Source organism: Pocillopora damicornis, chromosome 7 (assembly GCF_964200805.1).
Source record: "Pocillopora damicornis chromosome 7, jaPocDami1.2, whole genome shotgun sequence".
Lineage (NCBI taxonomy): Eukaryota > Metazoa > Cnidaria > Anthozoa > Scleractinia > Pocilloporidae > Pocillopora > Pocillopora damicornis.
In genome coordinates this window covers 3089550-3112952 of record NC_142676.1, presented here as the reverse complement: position 1 = coordinate 3112952, position 23403 = coordinate 3089550, and the positions used below count along the sequence as shown (strand labels likewise).

The following is a 23403-nucleotide window of genomic DNA, read 5'->3' as shown; positions in this document are numbered from 1 at the left end:
GAACGAATTTGTTCCCAGTCGATAATAAGAATTCAATATGGCCGATTAAAATGGAAGACGAAAACTTGTCATTTGTTCTTTTGCGAAATCATCCTGAATTTCTGGAGGAGACGGCAATTTTATTGAATTCTGAATGGTCAAAAACTATGGAAGGGAGGTTAGCAGTGAGTAAGATTTCCTTATTTTGTAGGAAATAAAAGCTGAAAATGCTCACTTGGAGCAGGGATGTAAGTCACTCCTTTTCAGGTGAAGGAGTGGGGTGGAAGGGGACTTTTTTTTCGCAAGCTATTTTCACGCATATTTGGTTCGAGAAACCTACAGACTTCCAAAATTTTACGTGAAATAGGGCTGGTTCCTAAGCATAAAAAATAGTAGGGAAATATTTACTTTGTACCAGAAGTTTTATTTATTTGTTAATTTTGTTTATTTCTTTTCCTCTTTTCCTTCATGGTTCTCTGCAATTTGTTAAGAATACTGTGCTTCAAAATGAGCTCATTATTGTCTTACTTTTATTTGCCTCATTTCTCAAACAATCCAGAGATATCAGTTTTGTACTACATTTTTTAATGTTACTAATAAGAAATTTTGGTGGAAAATCTAAACCTTCCCACGGACAAAAAAGGTGCCTTTTTTTCAAGAGAGAAAGAATGTTAGAGTAACACCCTTTCCCTCTTCTCTCCACCCCCCCTCCCCCCCACCCACGCACCGACTATCTAACCAGTCTAAGGTGTCAAATGGCATGGTGAAAGTGTCAGTGATGATTTGGTTTTGAAAGTATTTCTATCTCTTCCAGACTTCATTATTTAGCAGAAGGTCAAGATGATCTTCCATGTTCACTCATTATTTCATTAAAAAATGACAAAGCACATACAAGAGTCATTGGTCACTGTAGACTCAACAAGGTTCTGGGAAAACCAAAGGCATCACTTTTGACTTGTGGTGAGATAAAGTTTTGAATTTCCTTGCAGTTTTTATTCAATGAGAGCTAAGTCTAGAAAAGGCATGGTGAAACTCCAAAATTTTGAAAGAATTACCCTGTTTTAGGCCTTGTTTATCCTTTTTCAGTAATTGTTTTTAGGTTATCTGTTTTTGGTTATCTTTGTTTTTCCTTTTCTCATGTTCTCCCAACATCTCTCTTGGGTTGTTACATGGGTAAATCAATAGAAAGTGTGGTCTACTGCTAAAATAATTCTAGAATGTTTTATGTCTAATACTAACTACTTTTTTGACTTATTAGTGGTGATAGAAAAGGCTTATAGAGGATGTGGACTTGGAAGAAAGCTCATGCAGCTCACAGAAAGCTATGCATCTCAGTTAGTTTTCAACTCTTTTATTATTAAAGTATGTTTAAATTTATCTGTAGACTTTTTTACAGTTGTTAGAATTCATCCTGATTTTCCCTAGCTAGAACAGAGTAGTAGTATTATCATTTCACCTGGGAATCCAGACTTCATTGACATTGGAAGAAATCCCATTTGTTGTAGTTTGTTATTATCTTCTATAAATGTTGAAATGGACTTTTTGTTAGAAATTTTGAAATAATAGATACATGAACATGATAACAAATGGTCATGAGTTTTTTTTTTACATATGATTTAATAAGAATATGCATTATTCTCCATATTCGCCCACAGACTCTTGCATCTATTCATTCTATTTTAGGCTAGGATTGACAGCAATTTACCTCTCAACATCTAATAAGTACGAGTTTTATAAACATCTTGGTTATCATGAATGTACTCAAGTCACTCCAATTAAAGCAAGCTCAAGCCTATTTACTAACTCTCAGGTATGAACTATGGCCTAAATTGGGAAGAATTAGAAGTTAAGGTTCTCTGGATATGATATGTTGTATTCATTAAATGTATTAATTAATAATTACCTAATAAAACTGTTATTCTGAGACACATTTTATGTTTTTCTTCTTCTTTTCTATTTCAGCTTAAATTACTGGGTGAGCAGGTTGGAGAAGGGGATACTTTGACTTTACATCAAGGGGAAGATGACTCAACTCATTTCAGTCCTGAAAACTCTGTGTCAAGGAATCAAGAAGCCATGTGTACTGGATTGAGTCAAATAGAGAAGAAACAAAATATTTACATACAACAGCAAAAGACTGACAATGATCAAGGAACTAGAGAGAGGAAAACAAGTTGTTGCTCGTCATCATTGGTTCAACTCACAGAGGCAGTGACACTTACATCATTGCAACAAGAATCCACTCCCCCTCCCTTGCCCCCTCCTCCTCCGCCTCCCCCACCTCTTTCACTGCAATCTCCACCCAGTCAAATGAAATCAATTCTTGCAAAATCAACTTGGATGATGAAAGAACTCATTTCATAATTACTAGTGAAATTATTTGTCAAAAAGTTGAAATGTCACCGGTGCATTTATGCTAAGTTAATCTTATCAAACCACTCTATTTTCTGACAATGAGTCAGTCCTCTTTTTACTCCACAAAATCATTTTTTTATTCAGTTTTATAGCCCATGTGAATGTTTTATAACCCATGTTTTTCTTTGGACCTTACCCTTTTCCTGCGGGATTTTTCATTGATCACACACATTTATAGTATTGCGGACGTATGCGCAATTTATGCGTACATTATATGGGGAGCCATTTGTGCCAAAATTATCAACCGCTAGTAACATCATCACCGTTTAAGTAGAGGCAGCTGACATATAAAAACGTTACTAATTGTTGTCAAAGGGTATATTCTAGTAATTTCTGAGAGAAAAATGCCTAAAAATAAATCAGTATCTATGCATTTTTAGCGCGTGATCTTTGGCTTCAAGCAAACCGGAAGAGGTGTTTAGGTGTGAAAGTCTTCACGTACGATCGCATGCTTCTACAAGCCTCCTTTGAAAGTTTGTGAAGAAAAACTCTGAGGGATTTTTTAATATTCTAAATTAAAAATGGACACAATGGTCATTTTGGAAACATTTCAGTTTCCTCTCATAGTTATCCTTTATTTTAAGATGTGATTAAAATGATAGAAAAAGTCCCCATCCATATTACACAATTTAGCAAGCTTGCATACACACGAAATCGGCCATGACGTAATCCTTTGACGTCAACATTGCATCAATTAATATTGTATCGTGATTGGCTTGTTTTCAATTTTCTCTACAGATGATTGGTTGAAAGCATGATTAAAACCTGTTTATCTAGTTTGACTAGTTAGGTGTTTCTGTACGTAAAGGAAACGTTTGTTACGTTGGTCAGTGTTTGGGGCTTCGCTCGTAGTTACTGGAAGTAAGCTTTTACTCTGTATGTTCTTACTCTTTACATCGCTTTATCACTTAGCCTTACCTATATCTTCGCGAGAAAGATTTCCATCAAAGAGACGTCTTTGCAATCGATTTTGTGGGTTGTAGTGAAAAGTGTCACGTTTCAACGAGTTCAAGCATTCAACAACTTTGCGTCGCTCATAAAACTTGGTACATCGAATCTGTCTTTGTTCAAATAATTCGGATTGAGCGGGACAACCTTCAGTATCAAGGAAGTCGTAAGAGAGACGAGAAGTCAAAATCAAGAAGAATAAGACAGCAAAAGCGTGTAAACCAGTTCGAAAGGGTAGAGTTTACCTCAGTATTGGCTAGCGTCGTATTAAGAGGGTCCCTCCGTTGCGTGCGCAGAGGTAGTAGAACTTAACGTTTTTACTGTTTTCCTTGCGAAAATAGCATGCACAGCCGTCCCATCGTCAAGACTAAACGCAGCAAACACTCCGTGTACTCAGACAGAGAATTATGGTCTTTGTTAACGACATCTTTAGAGAAGAAGAAAGCGAACAAAAGGAGACGGGATCCAGACATGTTAAGAAACGCTGTGTTGGAGTTGACAGTACAAAAACTAAACGAAGAGATCACAGACAGATGTATGAAAAAAGTGAAACGTCGAAAACTGGAGGATTCTTACGAATGGCAAGAGTCTCCGGACGGACTTGGATGGAACATGACAGCATCCTACCAAGATGATGAAGATCTATTAGGTATCGACGACTTCTTTCAGAAATTAAGTACTAGCTGTAAAACTCGAAATAACTCGTCTACCATTTCTGAGACGTGATATCTCATTGTCTGTAATGGCAAGGAAAGCCTGTGAAGGCCCATTGCAGGAAAGAAAATTTAAGAAATCTTAAGCGGTCGTAGAGGAATATTCCAGTAATTTTTCTAGACTGATAAGATTATTCTTGTAAGTTTGGGTAATTCGCGGTTTTCCCTGATCTGTTTTTTTTTTTTTTTTTTTTTTTTTAATTAAAAAAAAGGTGAGCGAGTGAGTGTAAGAAAGAGTATTTGCAAATGTTTGTACATTTGATGAGTGGTGAAGCGATAGAAACTATTTTTTTTAATTGTAAATATTACTATTTATTATAAATTTGTGAATAAAATTTATGTGAATACATAAGGGTTCAAGGTTTGATAAATTTTCACTTATTTATTGATTGCCTTCACAGTCACAGGTTGAACATTATTGTTCTACAGCAGATGTTCCATCATTAACATCTCTTGCCTAGAGTACATCTAAAGCTTCTGAGAGAAGGTATTATGTTCAGAGTTGTGAAGTACTTAAGATAGAAGCTTTAAGTATCGAAAAAGGCTTGTGTTCACAAAGAGTTTGCCACAGAATTAAATTAAAACCAGATCGGCTATAATCTTGTTCTTAAGTTTGATTCGAAAAGGGAATTGCTGCTTGTGGCAAATGGTTTGAAAACAATAGTGTTGCAAATGAAGAGGAAAAATTGTTATAAATTAGTGATTTTAAATGTAAGTCATTTCTCTTGAAGCCTTGTGCAACACCGATGGTCACATGCTGTCAAGTGACGATTGAGGAAAGGGAGAAATCAATGGTGTGCACGGAGACAGCTGAAGTCACTGGTAAATGCAATGCATTTGCCTGTTCATTTAAATTGAATGTCTGCAGATGGCTTTTGAACTGTTTTCTTGTCAAGCCTCAGATAGAGGAGCTGAAATAGTTGTTTTTGTCAACTCTCTAGTTCAGCTGCATACCTTCTGAAAATGCACTGGGGGACAAGTTTAAAGGCAAACGTCAAGGCTTGTTATGTAGTGATATTACGTGCAGTTAGTTAGAGCTAATAATTTGAAGAGGGTAAGCTAGAAATGAGGATTTTAAAAAATCAATAAATTGAGGGGTGAAGGTAATATGCTTAGCCCATGTAGCTAAAAATAACATTGACTTCCATTCATTTGACACTGCTGCATACAGGTTCTTGCTGTTATATTTTAATAATAGTTATTGTTAGGGTTTGCAACAGTTGTTCCTTTGATTTGATCTTAAGTGGTGCCAAGAAACTGGCAAGCAAGTCCAATTGGAGCTATCAGACCTTGCAAAGGAAAAAGCAAGAATGTTAAGTACATCTATACAGATAAAAACCTCATTTACTTTAAGTCGTGGTTAAAGGAAGCATTGTCATGTCCCTCCTTATTCATGGTACAACTATGCTAGTCTTGGAAATGGGTTATGGAACTTGCGTGGATGGTAGATAGTTTGACACCTAAAGAGTACTTTTGAACTAGTGGAGTGGAAAGCTCAGAGCCAGTATTAGTAGTTATCTTGTTGCTCTCCAAAAGAATGGACAGACATCCCACTTCCTTGTTTCATCACTATGAAGTGTCTTGAATCCGAGATCAGTGTGTGTGTGTAGATGGATGTTGTGTTGCAGAGTGTTTTGCAGGCATTTCAATTCGTAGTTCAGCAACTGGAATCAGAACATCAGGTATTTCTGTTATCCAATCGTCTTTTGTCCACTCATAAGATATTCACAGTAGATCAAAAGAAGTATGCGTTTTTTGTAATTGCAGTAGTGTTATGGGCAGGGTGTTGTTTGTTTCTCTATTATTATGCAGTCAAGTAGACTTGGCAATACAAGCCAGAGAGAATGATCCCAGAGGGTCATCAGCAATTGGTAGATCATTGGCATTTCAGTGGAAGCTGGATTCAAGCAATGTAAGCTGACAAAAATGAATTTATCACAATTCCTGCATTAGATTAGTATCATCAATGTGCCTGGTTTGCTACTTCAGCACCAAAACTGCACCTATCATGGACAGATTTAACACATCCCTGGGTGTTATGTATGGTGATCAGTGCAAATAAAGTTTACCAAGGATTGTATTTGCCATTCAGCCTTAAACAAAAGTTGAGCATCTTTTCCTCTCTTCATGGTTTGGCATCTAGTCATTTGATATTGTTCTTCTCCTCTTCACTACCCTTAAAGCCAGCCTAGCATTGTATAAAAGCGTTGCCAATGCATTTCGACAGAGAGAGACATTAATTTGCTACCCTAGACAAAACAAATTGACATTTTAGCATAACATGTCAAACATGATACATATGACCTGACTGGACACTGATTCAGCCTAAAGAAAGATGCAAAATGAAGTAGCAACATGAGAGAAAGTAAAAGCTGCCCATTTAGTCTAGCCCCTGAGGATCTTGAAACCATCTTCCCCTATGATTCAGCCTAAACAAAGATGCAAAATGAAGTAGCAACATGAGAGAAAGTAAAAGCTGCCCATTTCGTCTAGCCCCTGAGGATCTTGAAACCATCTTCCCCTATGATTCAGCCTAAACAAAGATGCAAAATGAAGTAGCAACATGAGAGAAAGTAAAAGCTGCCCGGTTAGTCTAGTCCCTGAGGATCTTGAAACCATCTACCCCAGTGATAGGACATGATGTGAAGAGCTGAAATGTTAGTAGTATTCCAGAATTAGCTTTGCCATCATTGTAGAAAAGCTTTCACAGCTCCCATTTGATGGAAATAGCAAGCAGTTTTCCCAGTTTGAATGCAGACACTCTTTGGCAAATCTCATAGTAGAGGTCAGGATGTTTGAATGGCCCAAAGAATGCATGCTTTGAAGCTTTTTCAGCTATTCAGGAAGGAAGCAGCACCAAAATGATGAAATCAAACTGAAATCGCACCGAAATCATTACCTGTGGAGTAAGCATATTCATTGTTAGCAGTTCTTGTGGTGCTCTTGGCTCAATATACATGGTGAAGGTAACAAAATTTCTATTCAGATGAACTTCCTTTAGCAAAGAAAGCTAATCTCACTAACAGATATTGGTTGTGTGATTTTTGCCCTCCTTGTAAGAGAATGCAACAAGCAATGCAGAAGAGCTGCTGATAAGGAAGACACACCTTGATTTCCATAAATGCAATTTTCAGCCCTCCCCCATCATAATGTGGGATCAATGGGACTTTTTCGTTGTTAAAATCACATTCAACTATCAGTAGTGGCAAGTAGTAGTTTACAGTGGTACTTTCAAGTTGCAAGCATCTTTTTTGTGGTTAAAAATTTTCAAGCTTCTTTAACAGCCACTATTGTGATCTTTCCAGTTGTGTTGGATTCATCCTCGATTAAAAAAGGGACTTAAATCTGTGAACTTCATAGAGATCTGAAGAATCACTTAAAGACAATTTCCACCCAGCTAGGATTTCTTTTCATTCACCTAGATAGTCACTTCATCACACAAGGCAAGCTTTTGAGAGTGCAATGTTGGAATTTTGAATTTGTTTTCTACAGTGTGCGTGTGTGTGTAGCTTTCTCATCAGAGTCGAATGTAAGCAGATGGACCAAGCAGCAGTTGGCTATCCTTTGACTGTCTGCATGTTAGGTTGTTAAACCAAGCAAAAATGAAAGAAGGACTGATTATTCTGCAAAGCAACACCAGTAATTGTATCTATCCTTGGAAATCCATTTTGCCCAAAGTCCCACTTCCCAAGTAGTGAGAGTACAGCAGCGGGTATTGAATTTCAAACCATCCTCTGATCCTTAGCACACCAGGCCATAGTTGGTTACTTTCTCCGCTTCCTTAAAGTTATCATCAAAGAAAATACCAAGGTCAACAATATGTTTCCACTCGCATTAAGCCACAAGGTAGAGCTTTAGAGGATATTGGTTTTCAAATATACATAGCTTTGTTAGCAGAATTGGCTTCCAACTCAAGAAATTTGGAAAGAGTTTTGTCGTGATTGCAAATTGACCCAAGAAAATTGATTTGGCCTTTCACCCATGAGTGGCTTCCTCTTCCCCAGCATACTTTGGATGGATGTGTGTAGTTACTGAAGCTAGCTGGCAATTTGTACTTTCCTCAGCCCTTGGCACCTACTGAAATATTAGGTGGATGCCTTTGAAAGTAGCTCTCTGATTCACAGACAAGGGAAGCAGCAAGTAACCAATAGAAAATAGGAGAAGAAATTTCTCGGGAAGTCAGATTGGCTGGAGCAAGTATAATATTCAAAGTAACCTGCAGGATTGATAATATTCTAAGAAATAAGTATTCTTTTGTCAAGGTGATAACCCAACTGATTTCACAGGTAATAGCTTTTTTGAATGTGTTTTCCTTGTTTTCTGCTTGCTTGATGTGTTTTGTTTTTTTGTTTCTGAGAAAGTTGGGATGATATAGCTTAGGTGTCAACTTGAAACGTAGCAAAACCCTACTGGTGTCTTCAAAGCAATGTCAAAAAGTTAATGTTTCTGACCCATTGGTGATAGAGATGACAACGCAGCTGTGGTGCATAATTCTAAAAGTTTAAAGCCCACCCTAAAAGTCACCTTAAGTTTCTCCTGTGTGATTGGGAACCTGATGTCTTGAGTCCATGCAATTAGATGAGAGAGAGAGGATTAGTTGTGCTGTATCTGTGAAGATGAGGAATCTAAGGAATGGCCTGTTTGCAAATTGAGTAACTGGATTTGTCTGGCAAGTAGTTTTGGATCAATTTTTCATACTATTTTTCTTGTGTTATAAGCAAATGCTTGCATTCCCTGAGACAGTTTTTTCCAGGACGGTGAAATCAGTGAAACAAGAGTGTGCAGGAGCCTTTATGTTACTAGTGACTCTGAGTAAGCCCAGCATTGAAGTGGCACTTGTTTAAGTTCTTGGAGAAGTGACTGTAATCAACTGATGACCTCTGCACAGCAGCAAGAACTAGATGCAGGCAAAAGTTTTAAAGTCCCTCAGCTTTGCTCTGTAGCATGCTACCTAAAGTTTTCAGATAGTGAGAATTCATCTGATGGAAGAAGCTAAATCTTTGGATTACTATGAGAGTCAGAAAGCAGTGTGTAACATGGGTATTACTCATAATTTCAAAGTATGTCAAGGATGTCATTAAGGTAGTGAACATTTTCTTGAGCTTTTGAGTCTTTTTTTTCTCTTGTTTATTCTGAATTCGGTTTTCAGCAGTTTTGTGGAGGAATCTGTCGGCAATGATCAGTGGTGATTTTCTGCCATAGTGGTGGTGTTAAATTTCAATTGGCAACTTCTTGAGGTGGCATTCCAGCTTTTAGCAAGGTGCAAATTCCACTATCACTTTTAGATGTTAAATCAGCAGGCAAACCCAACCAATTTGGACATTTCACCATTCACGTGGCTTTCAGAAAAAGGCTTGCAGCATATCAGTAGGACTGGTCTGTATGGGTCTGGCCTCAGGTAGCTGAATTTAACTGAGATAATCCTGCAGAAAAAAAGAGGACAGAAGTACACGTACAATGACTGTTGGTGGAACTTCCTCAGAAGTGGTAATGTTAGGCAACCAAATTCATTCTTCCATTGTTTTAAAGAAAGAATCAGAAACACTTTGCACCATTTCAATTGATATGAGCAGTCCTAATTATCTGGTAAGGAAATATTTCAAACAAGTTTATGCATGGACTCAGTTATTTTGGGTATATTTTTTGGATCTCTTTTCAAGTGTCTTTCAGAATGTATACAGTCTGTGTACAGTAGCAGTTTCTTGGAAAAGCATTTTTCTCAATTTTGAACAAGACTTCTTAGCATCCAGCAGCTTTCCCTGGTCCTTGTTAAAAACCTTAAATGTGCATCAAGCATGAAGGAAGGCCCTACTAACCCAAAGGTGTGAACTTAATGGGTATTAAACGTTCTCCGCCTTACAATGGGTGCAGTTTGTGTGGAAACTTTTTGCCAGGTTTTCAGCCCCAGCGTGTGGTTCACAATTCACTCTATTGGTGGAATTAGTGCATTAGGACAAGGGCAATTTTCAGAGTAATCCTAGGGTCAGGAGGCACATTTTCAGGGTCAAATGTAAGTGCGTGCTGTAATTCTTCTCAAGTGAGTTTTGTCCTATTGGCTACCCTGTCAGTTTTTTTTGTGAGTTGTGTGTGCATGGTTTTTAATGAATTTGTTAGGAATATGTATGCAGAGTTAGCAACGATGGTTTTTTAGGACTGTATTGTACCCAATTCAAGTCCAAAATGGAATTGTCAGACCATAAAGTGGTTTTTCAGAATTTGGCAAGCACCTCGGAGGCAAATTCAGTGGTACACAAAAGACTGTATTGTACTCAATTCAAGTCCAAAATGGAATTGTCAGACCACCAAGAAATTTTTCAGAATTTGGCAAGCACCTCAGAGGCAAATTCAGTGGTACACAAAAGAAGTGAATATACCACATCCCGGAGAACTTAAACCTTCTTCAGAAATGCTGAGTAAAGTTAACCACTCTGAAGTCCTTCATCATTTTGGACCAAAACAACGCTTTTACCTGTTTGATATTAATATTTACAATAGTGCAGACCATCTGGTAAGGGAAACCTTCAAATCAACCATATATGAGTATGTATTTCCTGTGGATTTCTTTTTTAAGGAGTCTTTTTTCAGGGGATAAGCCTAGTTATTTCAGCAGCACTTTACCAAACCAACTGAAATTATGGAGCAGCTTTGAAAATTATCCAAGTCCTTTTGTGCCAAGTTAGCATCACTGTGGTAATATCCAGTCCAGTTAAGTGGTTAAAAGTTAACCTCCTAGATCCTCGAAAGAGTTTTGCCATACCTGTCCAAGTTAAGGGCCATGTGCTGTCACTCAAGTGTAGCTGAACATGCTGTGTCGTAGAGAACCACATCCCTCTTGTGTATTTATGTGCCAGTGCATTGTCTATACCAGTTTCAGGACTGCGCAATGTACCGTGTATTTTGTTGCAACAAATTTATCAGAACTTGTCACTCTGGGGTAAAACAACCAGCATATTGGGTGCATTTTCGACCTATTCCTAAAGAGCAAATTCATCTACACACATCTTGTATTCCATGTGTTGTGCCACCTGCCTTTTAGATGTCAAGTGTGTATTGCTTCATGGAAAGTGTCTGTCTGTTCAACAAAAAACAGCCCACTCATCAACAAACTTTTAAGATGAACATTTCAAAAAATCTGGTTATGTTACTCCTTCAAAGTCTGTGATTGTCTTGCTCCCATGGGCAGTCCCAAGTCCTAGTCACTGATTCTCTAAGTAGGCTGATCAGAAATTTACCAGTACATTCATGGAGGTGCAATTCACATCTGAATCCTTACTTGGTGGTTAAAGATTCTTGTAGAAGGTTAAATTAAAGGTTGGTTTTATGTTTTGGTTAATTTGTAGTATTTGTAATTAGACAATTCATATTTCTCAATTAAGTTATCCAGGGATGAGGTAATATAAAGACCATACTGTCTCTCAAGAATTGTTCCTATGTACTTGATTAAGTGACTTAATTAATAAGATATAGAATTAAGTTTAACCTAGAAGTATCATCAAAACCAGTACATACTTTGTCAGACCTTACAGATATTGAGTATCACCAAGTAATGGAAGTTTTTTGGCTTCGGCAAGTATTTGTTTTGGAATGTTGCCTTTTTTGTTGTTAATATGAAAAGTATGCTTTGTTTGTCTGTAATTGCGTGTTTTTCATGTCATGAGAATCAGTGGAAGGGTTTACTGTGAAATACCATCTACTAAGATTTATTTCTCTTAGAAATGCATCATTAACTATTGTTAACATATTAGCTCCACACCTATTTATGCTTGTGTATAAAGTCAAAACTGTGAAGAGCTTTGTCTGTGATTGGGGGGATATTTTTGTTCTCTTTTGATTGTTACCAGGCAAATTTGCATTTTTTGGATGGAATGTCAAGAATATGAAAAAGGCAAGCTTAACTTTCTGATCTTTAGTTTCATTATAGATTACTCTTTTTTTCATTTTGTGATCTAACATGCATTTTGATAGTGGTAGTTTGTAATTAACCTATTCCACACATTGTTTTTTTTTTTAAATTTATTTATTTACTGTAACTGAAAATCTTAGTTAGGTTGGAATACTTCATTATGTAATCTAGGATTTATTATGGGCAAACAGTGCATATTTTTGTCAACCTCTAAAGCAACTAATGTGATAGATGAAGCTCAGTTTCACTCATTTGGTCTGTGAGCAAAAGCAGCTGGGAATACTTTTTACAGGATAACAATCAAGGCTTAATCAAAAATTTCTGCTCTGAACTGCAAGTTGTCATCATGCAGCAATCATTTGGTTGATGCAGGTATTGATTTTAACTGTTGCCTTTTGAATTGTTAGGTCTTTGAAATATTTTGCATACTCTGATTAATTCACAGCGCTTTTTTCTGGATCAACAATTGTTGCCAGGTCATCTTTGCCCAAAATGGTTATGGCCTTGACTTGCTGTTTGCTGTCGGTCAGTTCAGTAGTTTGTCTTGTTCAAAATTTTTATGCAGAAATCTGTGCATATATCCTCTCTACACAGTGTTGTAATCTTGTTGGAAATGAAGGGCTTTCAAATGCATCCTCTTCATCCAGTTGATACAGGTATCGATGTGACCATTTGGCATCTGCTTTAATTGTTTCTCTGAGATGCATTACATACTTTGATCAATTCATAGTGATTTCTGTTGGAATATACTAGAATTCAACTTAATTTTGAAGTTTTCTTGGCATCGACTTTCAAGGCTGAGTTGGTCAGTGATTGAAGTTCAAAATTGTCGCCCAGAATCATTTCATTTCATCTCTTCAAGCAGATTTGTATTTTCACTGGGTGTTGTCACCCTTCCAAGTGCTGCCTCGTCATTTAGTTTACACAGGTATTCGCTTGACCTTTTGCCACCTGGAGCATTTTTTCTTTGAAATATATTGCATACTCTGATCTTTTTACAGCATTTTTTATTGAATGTGCTACTGTTGACAGCTCAACTTGGCCTAAGATTTTATGGCCTTCACTTTCCGGCATGCATAGGCCAGTTCCATGATGTGGCAGTTGAAATCGATGTGTAGAAATCTGTGTACATTTCCTCTATATACAGCTTCGTTAATCGATTGGATGCATATGTCCTTCAAATGCGATCTTGTCATTGTGTTGATTCAGGTATTCACTTAACGTTTTGCCTTCTGAACTGTTTTTCTTCGAAATGTATGACATACTCTGGTCAATTCACAGCAATTTCTGTTTGAATGTGGAACTGTGGACAGCCCAACTTGGTCTTGGAACATAATGGCCGTGACTTCTTTTGTCCATGAACGTTAGTTTTACGATTTGTCTAGTTTCAAACTGTTATGCAGAAATCCGTGCATTATATCCTCTTTACACAGCTTTGAACATCTCCTCTAAGCTAGTTGGAATTTGTGAGCATTTTGGACAAAGCCAGATTTTTCCATTCCATCGGCACGCTTTCAGAAGCCAATTACCAGTAAATCTTGAGATTTGTCAAGGGAAAAAATTCTAAGCAAACTGGATCCGAAAAGCAGAGGTACTTCTTCTTGTCATCTTTTTCAACTTCAGTATTTCTCTCGACACCATGTATGTTTCGTTAGTATCTTCAATAGTTTGTCCAGCCAAGCGCAGCACAATTAAGGTTGAGGATTAGGTACCAACTTTTGAGGTAATTGCAATATGAATTACCATATCATTATTTCAAATTAGTGGCAATGTGGTGCATGCTTTGTTCAGTCTTGACAGAACTTTTGTTTTTTGGTTTGAACTTGCTATAAGCATACTTCATCTCGAATAACTACACTTGGGCAGCTCAACTCCAATCATGAAATGGTTTCCTTGTACAAGGTATTTCCAGCATGAATTATCACTTCAAATTATTGGCAATGCAGTGGATACTTTGCGAAGTCGACAGCATTTTTGTTTCTAGTTCATTCATGTGTTAGTGATTCCTTGGTTACCTTTATCATTTGAGATGTCGTCAAACTTTGGCTAAATCTTGGAAGGCTTTCAAGATATCAGGTACCAAAATCAAGTATCTTTCAAATTCCAATTTGAGTAGATGTGGTGTATGCTCTGTTCACTTTTCACAGCAGTTTAATGTGCCAGATGGAATTTACATTAATTGAACTTGGTCACCTTCAAGCTAAGGCCTGGTGTGAACATCGTGGTGTAAGTCATTACTTGCCAATCTATGGACAGTCGACAAGCACTTTCTCATTGGTGAATGCAAATTTTTTGGACATTGTACTTGTCAGTTGTGGCATTTATTCCAAAATTTTTTTTGTATGTGCAAATGTTGGATATTTTGTCAGGTTCCACAGTCTTCTGGTAATTTTTCTGTCCCACTCCGAAATAAGGTGGATTGTGTGCCTGCAGTATCAAAAGCATCGAACATTTCCTCTTGACAGTCAGCTGTTTGTAGTCTTTCTAATCACATTTGTTCAGATAAACTCTGGTGAACTGGATACCTAAAATTCAGGTATTGAATCTTATTTTTTGCCACTATTATGGTTTGATTTCAACATGCATGTCAACACTGTGTGTTCCATCAGTATCTTGAGCAGTTTCTGCTGTGGCAAGCTCCACTTCAACTCGGATATACAAAGTAAGACATGATTTTAGTCTCATTTGCTATCACATTCAGTTTGAAATGGTTGTCTGGGAAACAGTGTATACTTTGTAAGTCTCGGCAGCTTTGTGAACAACTCCTACAGGATGAAGGTTAGTTTTCAGATATGTATTTGTTTCTGGTCGCACAGGTTTTGTATATTTCTTTTTCAAGTGTAGTGAAGCATTGGATGAAGGAAAACAATCTCGGTAAAACATTTTCTGTTTTTCCAATATGAAAGTAAATTTGAACTCCTATAGTTCTTTTTCTAAAAAGTCAATTTTTGTTGTTGTGCAAACAGTGTATACTTCATTCTCATCTTAACAGCGTTAAAGTTTAGTGGATTTGCATCTACTTCAGGTTGCTTTTTTGACCTTCTTTTGTAATCTCAGTGAATTAGTTTCTTTGCTGTCATTATTGTGTACTGTTATTGATAAATAGTAATTACAAAATGTACATTTAAGGCAACATTAAACTGTAGTTGGTTAGACTTTCATGATAACACAGTTATTAAAGAAATTTGTTGTGCTAGTTCTCATAATTTAAAGAAATTTAGTTTGCAGTACTTTTATTTTAAACTGATTATGGATCATGTATGCAGCAGTGTCTATGCGTGGGCTAAGCCTAATTTAGCAATTGGATTAAATATGTTGAAGTAGCAGTCAGGATAGGCCAGGGTTTAGGTTGCAGATATACCAGCAGAATTACTGTGTGGAAGATGAGGAGGATCTGCTTGAAAGCAGGTGAGTTGAATTCCAGAAGTCCCACTCCCAGGAAGGCTAAAGAACAGCTAGAAAACAATGCTACATTACCCTTGCTTTTTTCTTTTGTTTTCATAGGAAGGTGTAAACTGTAAGACGTCATGAAATGAATTACGCTCCAGGCTTGGATCAGCACATGTGAGGTACTAATGGAAATTAAGAATTGTTTTTAATTCTACATCTGTGCAATTTAATACAATTTTTTTTCTCACTGAGTCAATGTGATTTTTTTTTCTCTCTTTTCAGATTTCTTTTTGAAGTGAAAACAAAGTGGAGATTCATCTGAAATTATATTCAATTTGAAATGTGTAATTTTTTTTGGTCAGTCTTTCATGGCATGCCTGGGTGTCAGCTGTCTGCACTGGGCCAGGACTATGTTTCCAGACTGTTTTTATCCCACAAGGGTTTTTTTAAGTCTGGTTTTACGCAGCCGGCAGGCAGCACACAAAACAGATTTACTTGACAATCAATTTGATTTCATTTTGACTGATTTATCTTTGGATCATGCACGGTTAATTATTGGAGTTTTTGATGTTTAGTAACTTGGCATTAATTGAAAATAAACTATGTTTGAATGATGTCTATGCTCTTTCTCTCTTTTTCTCTTTCTCTCTTTTTTTTGTTCTTTTTTTTACATTAACCATGGTATTAAATTGCACGACACAAAAAAAGAGGACTCAAATAATGGGGAAGGCGAGAGGTAGTTAACCCTTCAAGTCCCACTAGTGACCTAGACAGAATTTCTCCTTACACAATCAGTACGATGTCAAGCAGACAAGTAAGGAGAATAGAGTAAATTATCAATTAAGGGATTATTGGTTGATCCAATTCCAAATTCTCCAAACTAGCGTCACTCGAATTGTATGGCAGACAATAAGGAGAATTACCAATGAAATCTTGGGAGTTAAGGGTTAAGTTACAGTACTTGGCACCTAACTACTTGGGATAATATGGGTTTTTTCCTCTACCATTATGATGATGGAGCTGTTGAGAAGCTATTACATTAAAAAAATATTCACGCCATTCTGTCATAAATTCCTGACATCAAGGCAAGGTTAATCGTTGCATTAGGCATACTGAAGTGGTTCAACCACCTTGAATTGATCTGTATTAGTCAATTTAGCGTTTGGTACCATCGTGTCTTACTGCAAAGTGACAGAAATCATCTTAAACCTCTGTTCTCGTGGCTTGATCAGAAGTAAATTTAACTTTCTTAAGTGCTTCCTAATTTCATCGATTTTACTTACCGGTAAGTAAAACCTACTGACGAACGAGAAATGCACAGTGCCATCAGTTACTTCTGTATTCCCCATTTAAGAAATGGAGAGGTAGTCCTAGAATGAGCCAAAAGGTTCACGACTTCTGACGTGGACTAAGGTACAATTGATACAGCCAGTATGTAACCACTGGGTTCAACTGAGTCTTGTGTTTCAAGCAGAGGAGACTTGGTGAGCGACGTGTGCTCAAAATAGCTTAACGAGCGGACAAGGTGTGGTGCGGGTTTACAATCTAGTCGCCCGAGAGTCATCTCGCCCCCAACATGAGTCATGTTGCCCGAAATTTTAGTTATGTCGCCCAAAAAAAGTCAAGACACCCGAAGAAACAAGTACTAAAAACATCAGAATTTCAGACTGTAAATAGGCTATAAAGTTGAGAAATTTTTCTCACATTCTTTGTTTCCGACAACACCATAAAGATTCTAGAAGCGTTGCGACATAACTAAAATTTCGGGCAACCTGACTCAAGTTTTGGGCGACATGACTATCGGGCGACTTGACCGGTTTCAGTCGTGCGAGATGGCCCCCCGTAGAAATATACAGTGAGTTTTTCAATAAAGGTCGAATGAAAGCACGTCATTCTTACTAATTTAAAGCCACCATTGGGCTTATACTTTTCGCATTTTGCAGTTCAGTGGGGGAGAGCACAAAGCGTGCATGAAGGGTGATTCTCTTGAGAGGGGGACTTGACTTTCAGCAGTCCCTCCTTTTTGGCGAACTCCATTGCACATGGTTGACATGGTCGTGCGTGCTAAAAAAATTTAAGGGATGTTACTTTTTCGTACGCCTCACTCCCAAAGGTCGCGCGGGGGACCAAAAATCTTTTCTTTGCAAACTTTTCAGACGCGCCACTGAATTTGCCGTAGAGGGACTGCTTGTAGTTCTTGCGAGAGATGGAGCATAGAAATAAAACTAGCTATACGCTGTGAACAGTGATGTGTAGTCGCGCGTCATTGTATTTTGCTTGCACAAGAATGCAGAGCTGCACACCTGCTATGTATGCTATGCAAAGCTCACTGAGAAAAGACTTTCTCTTGTGGTTTAGCCTCTTGATTGGCTTTTAATTTGCCAACTTTTTCACAGACACAAGTCCCTATAAATAAGCAGTGGAAGTCAGCACAAACGGCAGTTTACAAGGACTAGATTTGTTCTTGCGTATTTTGCTCCACCTTTTCGACCCAGTTTTTCTGGGCTGTGGTGACTAGCATGTAATTCCTTCTTACAGCATTACCCTTGGGTCAAAAATTAAGGACATGAGGGCAGAGAAAAATAATTATTGTCAGAACTATAGAATTTATATAGAAAACTGTGTGGAAAATATGCTTACAAATGTAGGGCTGTAAAGGGTCAAATTTCTTAATGGACAAACATGGATTCCAAAATCAACAGTGAACATGAATCAATATTGTGGCAAAAAGTGATAATTTAGTGTTGTGTTCTCAAAGAGTTGGTTTAACAAATGAGGGTCAAATGTTTCCATGACAACTATTCTTTTATTGTATAATAAACCAAACTAACTCTTTAATTTGTTAATTCTATCTATTATACTAGTCACATATTTTGCTAAATAAATTGTGGAGTTAAGAATAGCAGAGCACCATAAATGTGTTACAATAATTACTGACTGTTTTCTTGCATATCTTGTTTATCATCTGTTACAATATGAAATTCATGCTCTTTTACCACTTCCTCATCCTCGCTGTCCTGTCCAGACTGTTCATCGGTCTGCTGAATGAGCCCAGACAGGTCCACTGTCAGATGGGGTACAACCCCACTCTGTTCTTGTCCTGGTTCCAACTCAACAGAAAGAGGCAGCTGGATCTGCCCAGCAAGGATGTGTTGGCTTACAACACCTTGCATCATATGCTCAACATTTGACTGATGCAACACCTGATCCACAACAGACATCTCTGACTGGCTACTTGTGGGAATGATGGCTGCTCCATCTAGCATGGTGTGAATGACAGCTTGCTGAGCCACGACAGTTTCTGCTAGGGACACAACATCAGCAGTTGCCCGCACGAGACCATCTTGATTTACCATTGGGTCATCAGTGGCATGCACTAGCAGAGACATTGTCTGAACTGGCGTGGTTTCTATGGACACTTCCTTAGCTACAATGGGTTGAGCCAGTACCAAATGGTCACCTGATGCTTGTGTTACTATGGTATGCTCTCCTTGTGAGTACACAAGGGCTTGGGAAGTAATGGATTGCTCATCTTCTCCTCCTAAAGATAAAAAAAATAAACAAAATTACAGCACTTTTCAGTTTCCAGAACAATAGCAAAAATAAAACTAGTCCATAGGCCAGGTAACTAATAGATCTGTACCTCACTAGAAGTTTGGGAAAAGCATGATTGCTCAAACCTTAAAGTTTCTCCAAACTCTAGTTGAATCAAACTTAAACTGTCTTCCAAGATAAATTGGTTTATCAACTAAGTTGACAGTGTAAATTAGCCACCATAAGTAGTCTCTACAGGTGACATTTCAAGCATTAGTCCTTTTGTCAGAGCAAATGGCCAAATTACATTCATTCGTCAACTGACACCAGCCAAATAGACACAGCACCACAGCTCCTTACAAAACTTTGTACCTTTAAAACTGCCTTCCCTTTCCTAGTGGAACACTGTAGTCATATCCCAATTTTTCTACCCTTCTGATAACCAAAACCAATCTCCTTTTCCCCAGAAGGCTAAAAAGACTAGGATTTTGTTAGTACCCTGCTTATTTGATTAAGTGCTTAACTTCACATAAATGCTCTCCTTGTACCGCTGTAGCTAGAAAAAATTAATAAATTTATATTAAACACTTTGACCCTCACAGAGCATGTTGTGTTATGACTTGTTTCTACAAAAAGACTACGCTTGCCTGCTAACATGAAAAAGGACTATACCTGTATCTTCCATATCATCAAGGTGCTGAAGCATCTGGCCACTTTCTGTATCCTCAGTAATCTGTGTGGTAGTACCACTCTTGCTTGTTGTCTTCTTGCTTCTCTTGTCACTCTTGTTTGCATCTGCATGTCTCTTTTGATGAGCATTGCGGCTTCCACTCTGACTAAATGTCTTGCCACAGATTTCACAGACGTATGGTTTCTCTCCAGTGTGTATAAGCTTGTGTTTCCGAAGACTAGAGTGTTCAGTGAAAGTGCGACCACATCCTTCATAAGTACACATGTAAGGTCTTTCCCCTGTTAATGGGTAAAAAGTGGTAAAAGTGAGCAATCAGAAGAGCATCAAGAATGAACCTATAAATAGCAACTAATAAGTGAAGTTAGGAAGGTTTGGGATTGTCCATTAAAATTTGATGGGTTTTGAATGAGTTCTTAAAGGATATCGGAAGTTGGCACAAAAAGGCAAAGGGTGAGTGAGGTACAATGGGAAGTTAAAAAATTTTAAGGAAGAGAGAGATCATTTATCAGGTGTTATCTTCAACTGAGAATCCTGTATTTGACTTACCTGTGTGTATGCGCATATGATTCTTCAAATTTCCTTGTGTTGTAAAGGATTTCAAACAGTTTTCCACATTACATGTGTAAGGCCGTTCACCTGTGTGTACTCTCATGTGAACATTAAGCCTCTGTAACACATAAAAGCTTTTGTTGCAACCTTCAAAAGAACAATGATAAGCTCTGTCTCCTGTGTGAGTCTTCATGTGATATTTCATGTGTGCTGGCCATGCAAATACACGGTCACATCCTGGGTGTTGGCACTTGAATGTCCTTTTTCCATTGTGTGTACATTGGTGATATCGTAGGTAGCCAGATGATGTAAAGTTCCTGCCACATCCTTCATGTGAACATGAGTATGGTTTTTCTCCTGTGTGTGTTCGCACATGGTATCTTAGATGCGCTGCGGTGGTAAATGTTCTTCCACAATCAGGATAATCACATTCAAACAACCGTGATTGATTTCTAGTTGACATAAGGGGAAACTGCATTAGTAACCTAAATTTGTTTTTTAATTTCCTTCTTTTCTTTATTTTCTCCAAGTAATATAATTATGAAGATTTTTAAAGAAATATTTTCAAAATAGATAAAACATTTTGAAATTTTATATGCTCAGAGATAGGAGAGCAAGTAGAAAAACTTCAAAACAAAATTATCAAACACTTGGTACTTACTTGGTTGCTTCCCTTGACCTGGGCAACACAAGCATTTGAGTTTGCTGACTTTCCTCTGGTGAGCTGCAGTTCTGAATGTACAATAAGCCTTGTAATGAAAAAACAGAGGACAAAAGTGTTACTTTTGTTATTTTTTTGGTTGAAAGTCAGCTATTGTGCATTTCACTTTTGCTTTATCCACAAGTGAAATGAATAATACAATAACATTTTTTTAACCAAAACAACAAGCAATGAATGTAAACTATAGCCTGATTCAAGTGCATAGTACCTGTATCCTCTGCATCTGTTTCTTCACTTCTATCATTTAACACTTGTGGTGAGCTGCAGTTGATGCTATCTGTCACAATGGTGACACACTGTTGCTCTTCATTCCCTCCCTCAGTTATTATTTCATTTGGAATTGACTGCATCACATCAGAGGAACAACTGGAAGACACTCCAGATCCTTAGAAGCAACAACAAAATTGAATGTAAACTTGTGTTGACAGATAATACCCAATAAAATTTACTTGTGACCAAACTAAAACAGGATTGACGTTGAAGCACAAGGCAATGTCACTATCCAGGAGGGGGAGAGGGGGGTTGCAGTACTTAATAAAAGTTCTTTCAGCAAAGGGATCAAGGTAAGTTGTGCCTTTTGGGCTATCACTTGAGCGTAAGACAACTTGTCCAACTAGGCTCATCTGTTTCAGACACTATCATTACCTTCTTTAGCCTCTACATTTGAGCACTCATCTGATGAACATGCTATCAAAGAATGCGATTCTTCTGAGAGAATCTCAGGAGATGTTGGAAATGCTTCTGAGCCAATTGCCACAAGACTTTCCTGTTCAACTGACAAATCCATGACAAAAACAGCAGAACAAACTACAAAAGAAACATTTATTAGATCTGGTTCAAAGCAAAATCTTGACTTTCTTACTCTGGCTTTTTTTCAGGCTGTTATTGGCTGCAGTGATGATTCTTGGCTATAACAGACTATTTAACTTGTTTCATCCGTAAAACTAAAATAAGCATTTGGATAAGAGTTGGGTTGATGCCAATTAATATATAACTGATCCACTGAGTGGCAGTCGAATAAAGCATAATGCTATTGCTACTACTCATTCAAATGGAATATAAATTGTGATTTAACCCTTTACACCCTAACATCAGTATGCATATTCTCCATACTGTTCTCCATATGTTTCCTTGGGTGCTGACAGGGAGAATTTGTTTAAAAATCAAGAGCATTCTTAGTTGGTGATCGTTTCCTTTATTCTTGTGAGCCTAATTTGTGATTCAGGGGTGATACTGTAAGGAGAAATTAGATGCTGGTCACTCTCTCATTGTACTCCATGTTTATTTTTTTGCTGTCTCTAAAGCACAACTTGATCTTTCTAAATAATCTAGGTGCATTTCAAAATTTTCCGGTATGATGGGTGCAAACGGAGACAAAATTAAACACTTTCGTCTCCTAAGTACACACGCTTATTTCCAAGTCATCCTTTAACAAACTTTTTTAAAGGTTTTCGTTCGGACATGCTTCATTTAATTAGAGGTAAAAGACTGTAGGTTAATACATTAATGTACGAAAAGCAAGGGAGGACGGAGTTTCAACATTCACCCCTTTATAATTAGCAAACGTCCACGAACTTGACAATATATTATGCAGATAATGTACTTCGTTTCCGCAAACGCCGAAAAAACAAATGTAAAAAAATCGATGCGCACTAGACGAGAACGTCTGAACAATTGTTTACAGAGTTTCCCGTAAACATCTGACCTCACCATACTAAGACATATCCCTCTGAAATACTTCTTTCTGATATCTACCTAGCCTGATCAGCTAAAGCATTTTAAAAGTTACGAATCTGATGACCGTAGTATGTTTCAACGTTTTTTTTTTTCTCTACATTTTAATGTCAACATCTTGAAAGAAATGTGACTAGTAGAAAAAACCTTCACCCGTTAATAGCAATAACGCATGTCTGACTCACGCTCGCAACAGCCAGCGCTGTTCGGCCATTCTAGCGTTCTTGAGGACAATCATACTGACTGAATATACCTTTAGTCAGCCTCTTTCAGCTGGTTGTATTTCCCGCTTCTTTTTAGTGATATATTATGGTCTTTTTTCTTGTGAAAAACTATCATGGTTTATCCGCCATCCCTTCATTTCTTTCTTTACGGTTTGCCTTCCCTGCTAACCTTGCGCGCCTTCATGCAGGAATAAAACCGGAAGTCGACTTGATTCTCTCGTCATCCTGGTCAGTCACGAAAGTCGTTATTCCTATACGTGTTTAGAACATCAATTTCGCAACGCTGAAACGTGTTCACTGTTGAAGCTCATGTATCTTAGTTTCCTATTGAATGAAGATCTGGACCGGGTGAAATAAGTTTTAAAGGGTACGAGCAAAAGGTTAATTTTCTCTAAAGTTTATGTTAAAAATTTTTGCTAAGAGACGATGAAGGAAAACAAAAGTTACGTTTCATCGTTTCATGGATACATGTACGGCAGAATTTACTGCTGATTTCTCTCAATTTTCTTTATGCAAAATTTACTTCCTTGCAATTTGAGTAAACGTCGGGCCAAAGTTCTCGAACACGGGTTCAGGTCTTTGTAAAGTACATATACGATCAG

At 37.6% G+C, this 23403-nt stretch overlaps 3 protein-coding genes across 5 annotated transcripts; 2 read left to right on the top strand and 1 right to left on the bottom strand.

The window, feature by feature from the left end:
• The first annotated feature begins 3 nt into the window (after positions 1-3).
• LOC113678607 (uncharacterized) lies at positions 4-2767 on the top strand. The gene is made up of 5 exons (XM_089211459.1): positions 4-157; positions 794-939; positions 1238-1313; positions 1663-1789; positions 1942-2767. The coding sequence occupies exons 1-5, from the start codon at positions 51-53 to the stop codon at positions 2341-2343; spliced, it is 858 nt and encodes a 285-aa protein (XP_089067585.1). The 5' UTR covers positions 4-50; the 3' UTR covers positions 2344-2767.
• A 456-nt stretch (positions 2768-3223) lies between these two features.
• LOC113678622 (uncharacterized) lies at positions 3224-15964 on the top strand. Of its 2 annotated transcripts, XM_089211461.1 has the most exons (7): positions 3224-3255; positions 3684-3991; positions 4457-4542; positions 4787-4877; positions 4997-15366; positions 15463-15527; positions 15631-15964. In XM_089211461.1, the coding sequence occupies exons 2-3, from the start codon at positions 3685-3687 to the stop codon at positions 4465-4467; spliced, it is 318 nt and encodes a 105-aa protein (XP_089067587.1). In that variant the 5' UTR covers positions 3224-3255; position 3684; the 3' UTR covers positions 4468-4542; positions 4787-4877; positions 4997-15366; positions 15463-15527; positions 15631-15964. The 2 variants fall into 2 exon arrangements, with proteins under 2 accessions (XP_089067587.1, XP_089067586.1); XM_089211460.1 differs by lacking the exons at positions 4457-4542; positions 4787-4877; positions 4997-15366; positions 15463-15527; positions 15631-15964 and having other exon boundaries at positions 3684-4404.
• A 2170-nt stretch (positions 15965-18134) lies between these two features.
• On the bottom strand, positions 18135-23134 carry LOC113678598 (uncharacterized). Of its 2 annotated transcripts, none has more exons than XM_027195497.2 (7): positions 22831-23134; positions 21489-21650; positions 21052-21228; positions 20784-20871; positions 20120-20574; positions 19555-19851; positions 18135-18889 (listed from the first exon to the last, which is right to left on the bottom strand). In XM_027195497.2, exons 2-7 carry the CDS (start codon positions 21628-21630, stop codon positions 18279-18281), a joined length of 1770 nt encoding a protein of 589 aa, XP_027051298.2. In that variant the 5' UTR covers positions 21631-21650; positions 22831-23134; the 3' UTR covers positions 18135-18278. The 2 variants fall into 2 exon arrangements, with proteins under 2 accessions (XP_027051298.2, XP_089067583.1); XM_089211457.1 differs by having other exon boundaries at positions 22763-22896.
• Between the last annotated feature and the right edge of the window lie 269 nt (positions 23135-23403).

Coding starts and splice junctions, on each gene's coding strand:
- LOC113678607 (XM_089211459.1), top strand. CDS start 51: ATGGAAGACGAAAACTTGTCATTTGTTCTTTTGCGAAATCATCCTGAA. Junction 940..1,237: donor GGCATCACTTTTGACTTGTG/GTGAGATAAAGT, acceptor TTGACTTATTAG/TGGTGATAGAAAAGGCTTAT. Junction 1,314..1,662: donor ACAGAAAGCTATGCATCTCA/GTTAGTTTTCAA, acceptor ATTCTATTTTAG/GCTAGGATTGACAGCAATTT.
- LOC113678622 (XM_089211460.1), top strand. CDS start 3,685: ATGCACAGCCGTCCCATCGTCAAGACTAAACGCAGCAAACACTCCGTG.
- LOC113678598 (XM_027195497.2), bottom strand. CDS start 21,630: ATGGATTTGTCAGTTGAACAGGAAAGTCTTGTGGCAATTGGCTCAGAA. Junction 20,872..21,051: donor AACAGATGCAGAGGATACAG/GTACTATGCACT, acceptor TTTCATTACAAG/GCTTATTGTACATTCAGAAC. Junction 18,890..19,554: donor TGATGATATGGAAGATACAG/GTATAGTCCTTT, acceptor TTTTATCTTTAG/GAGGAGAAGATGAGCAATCC.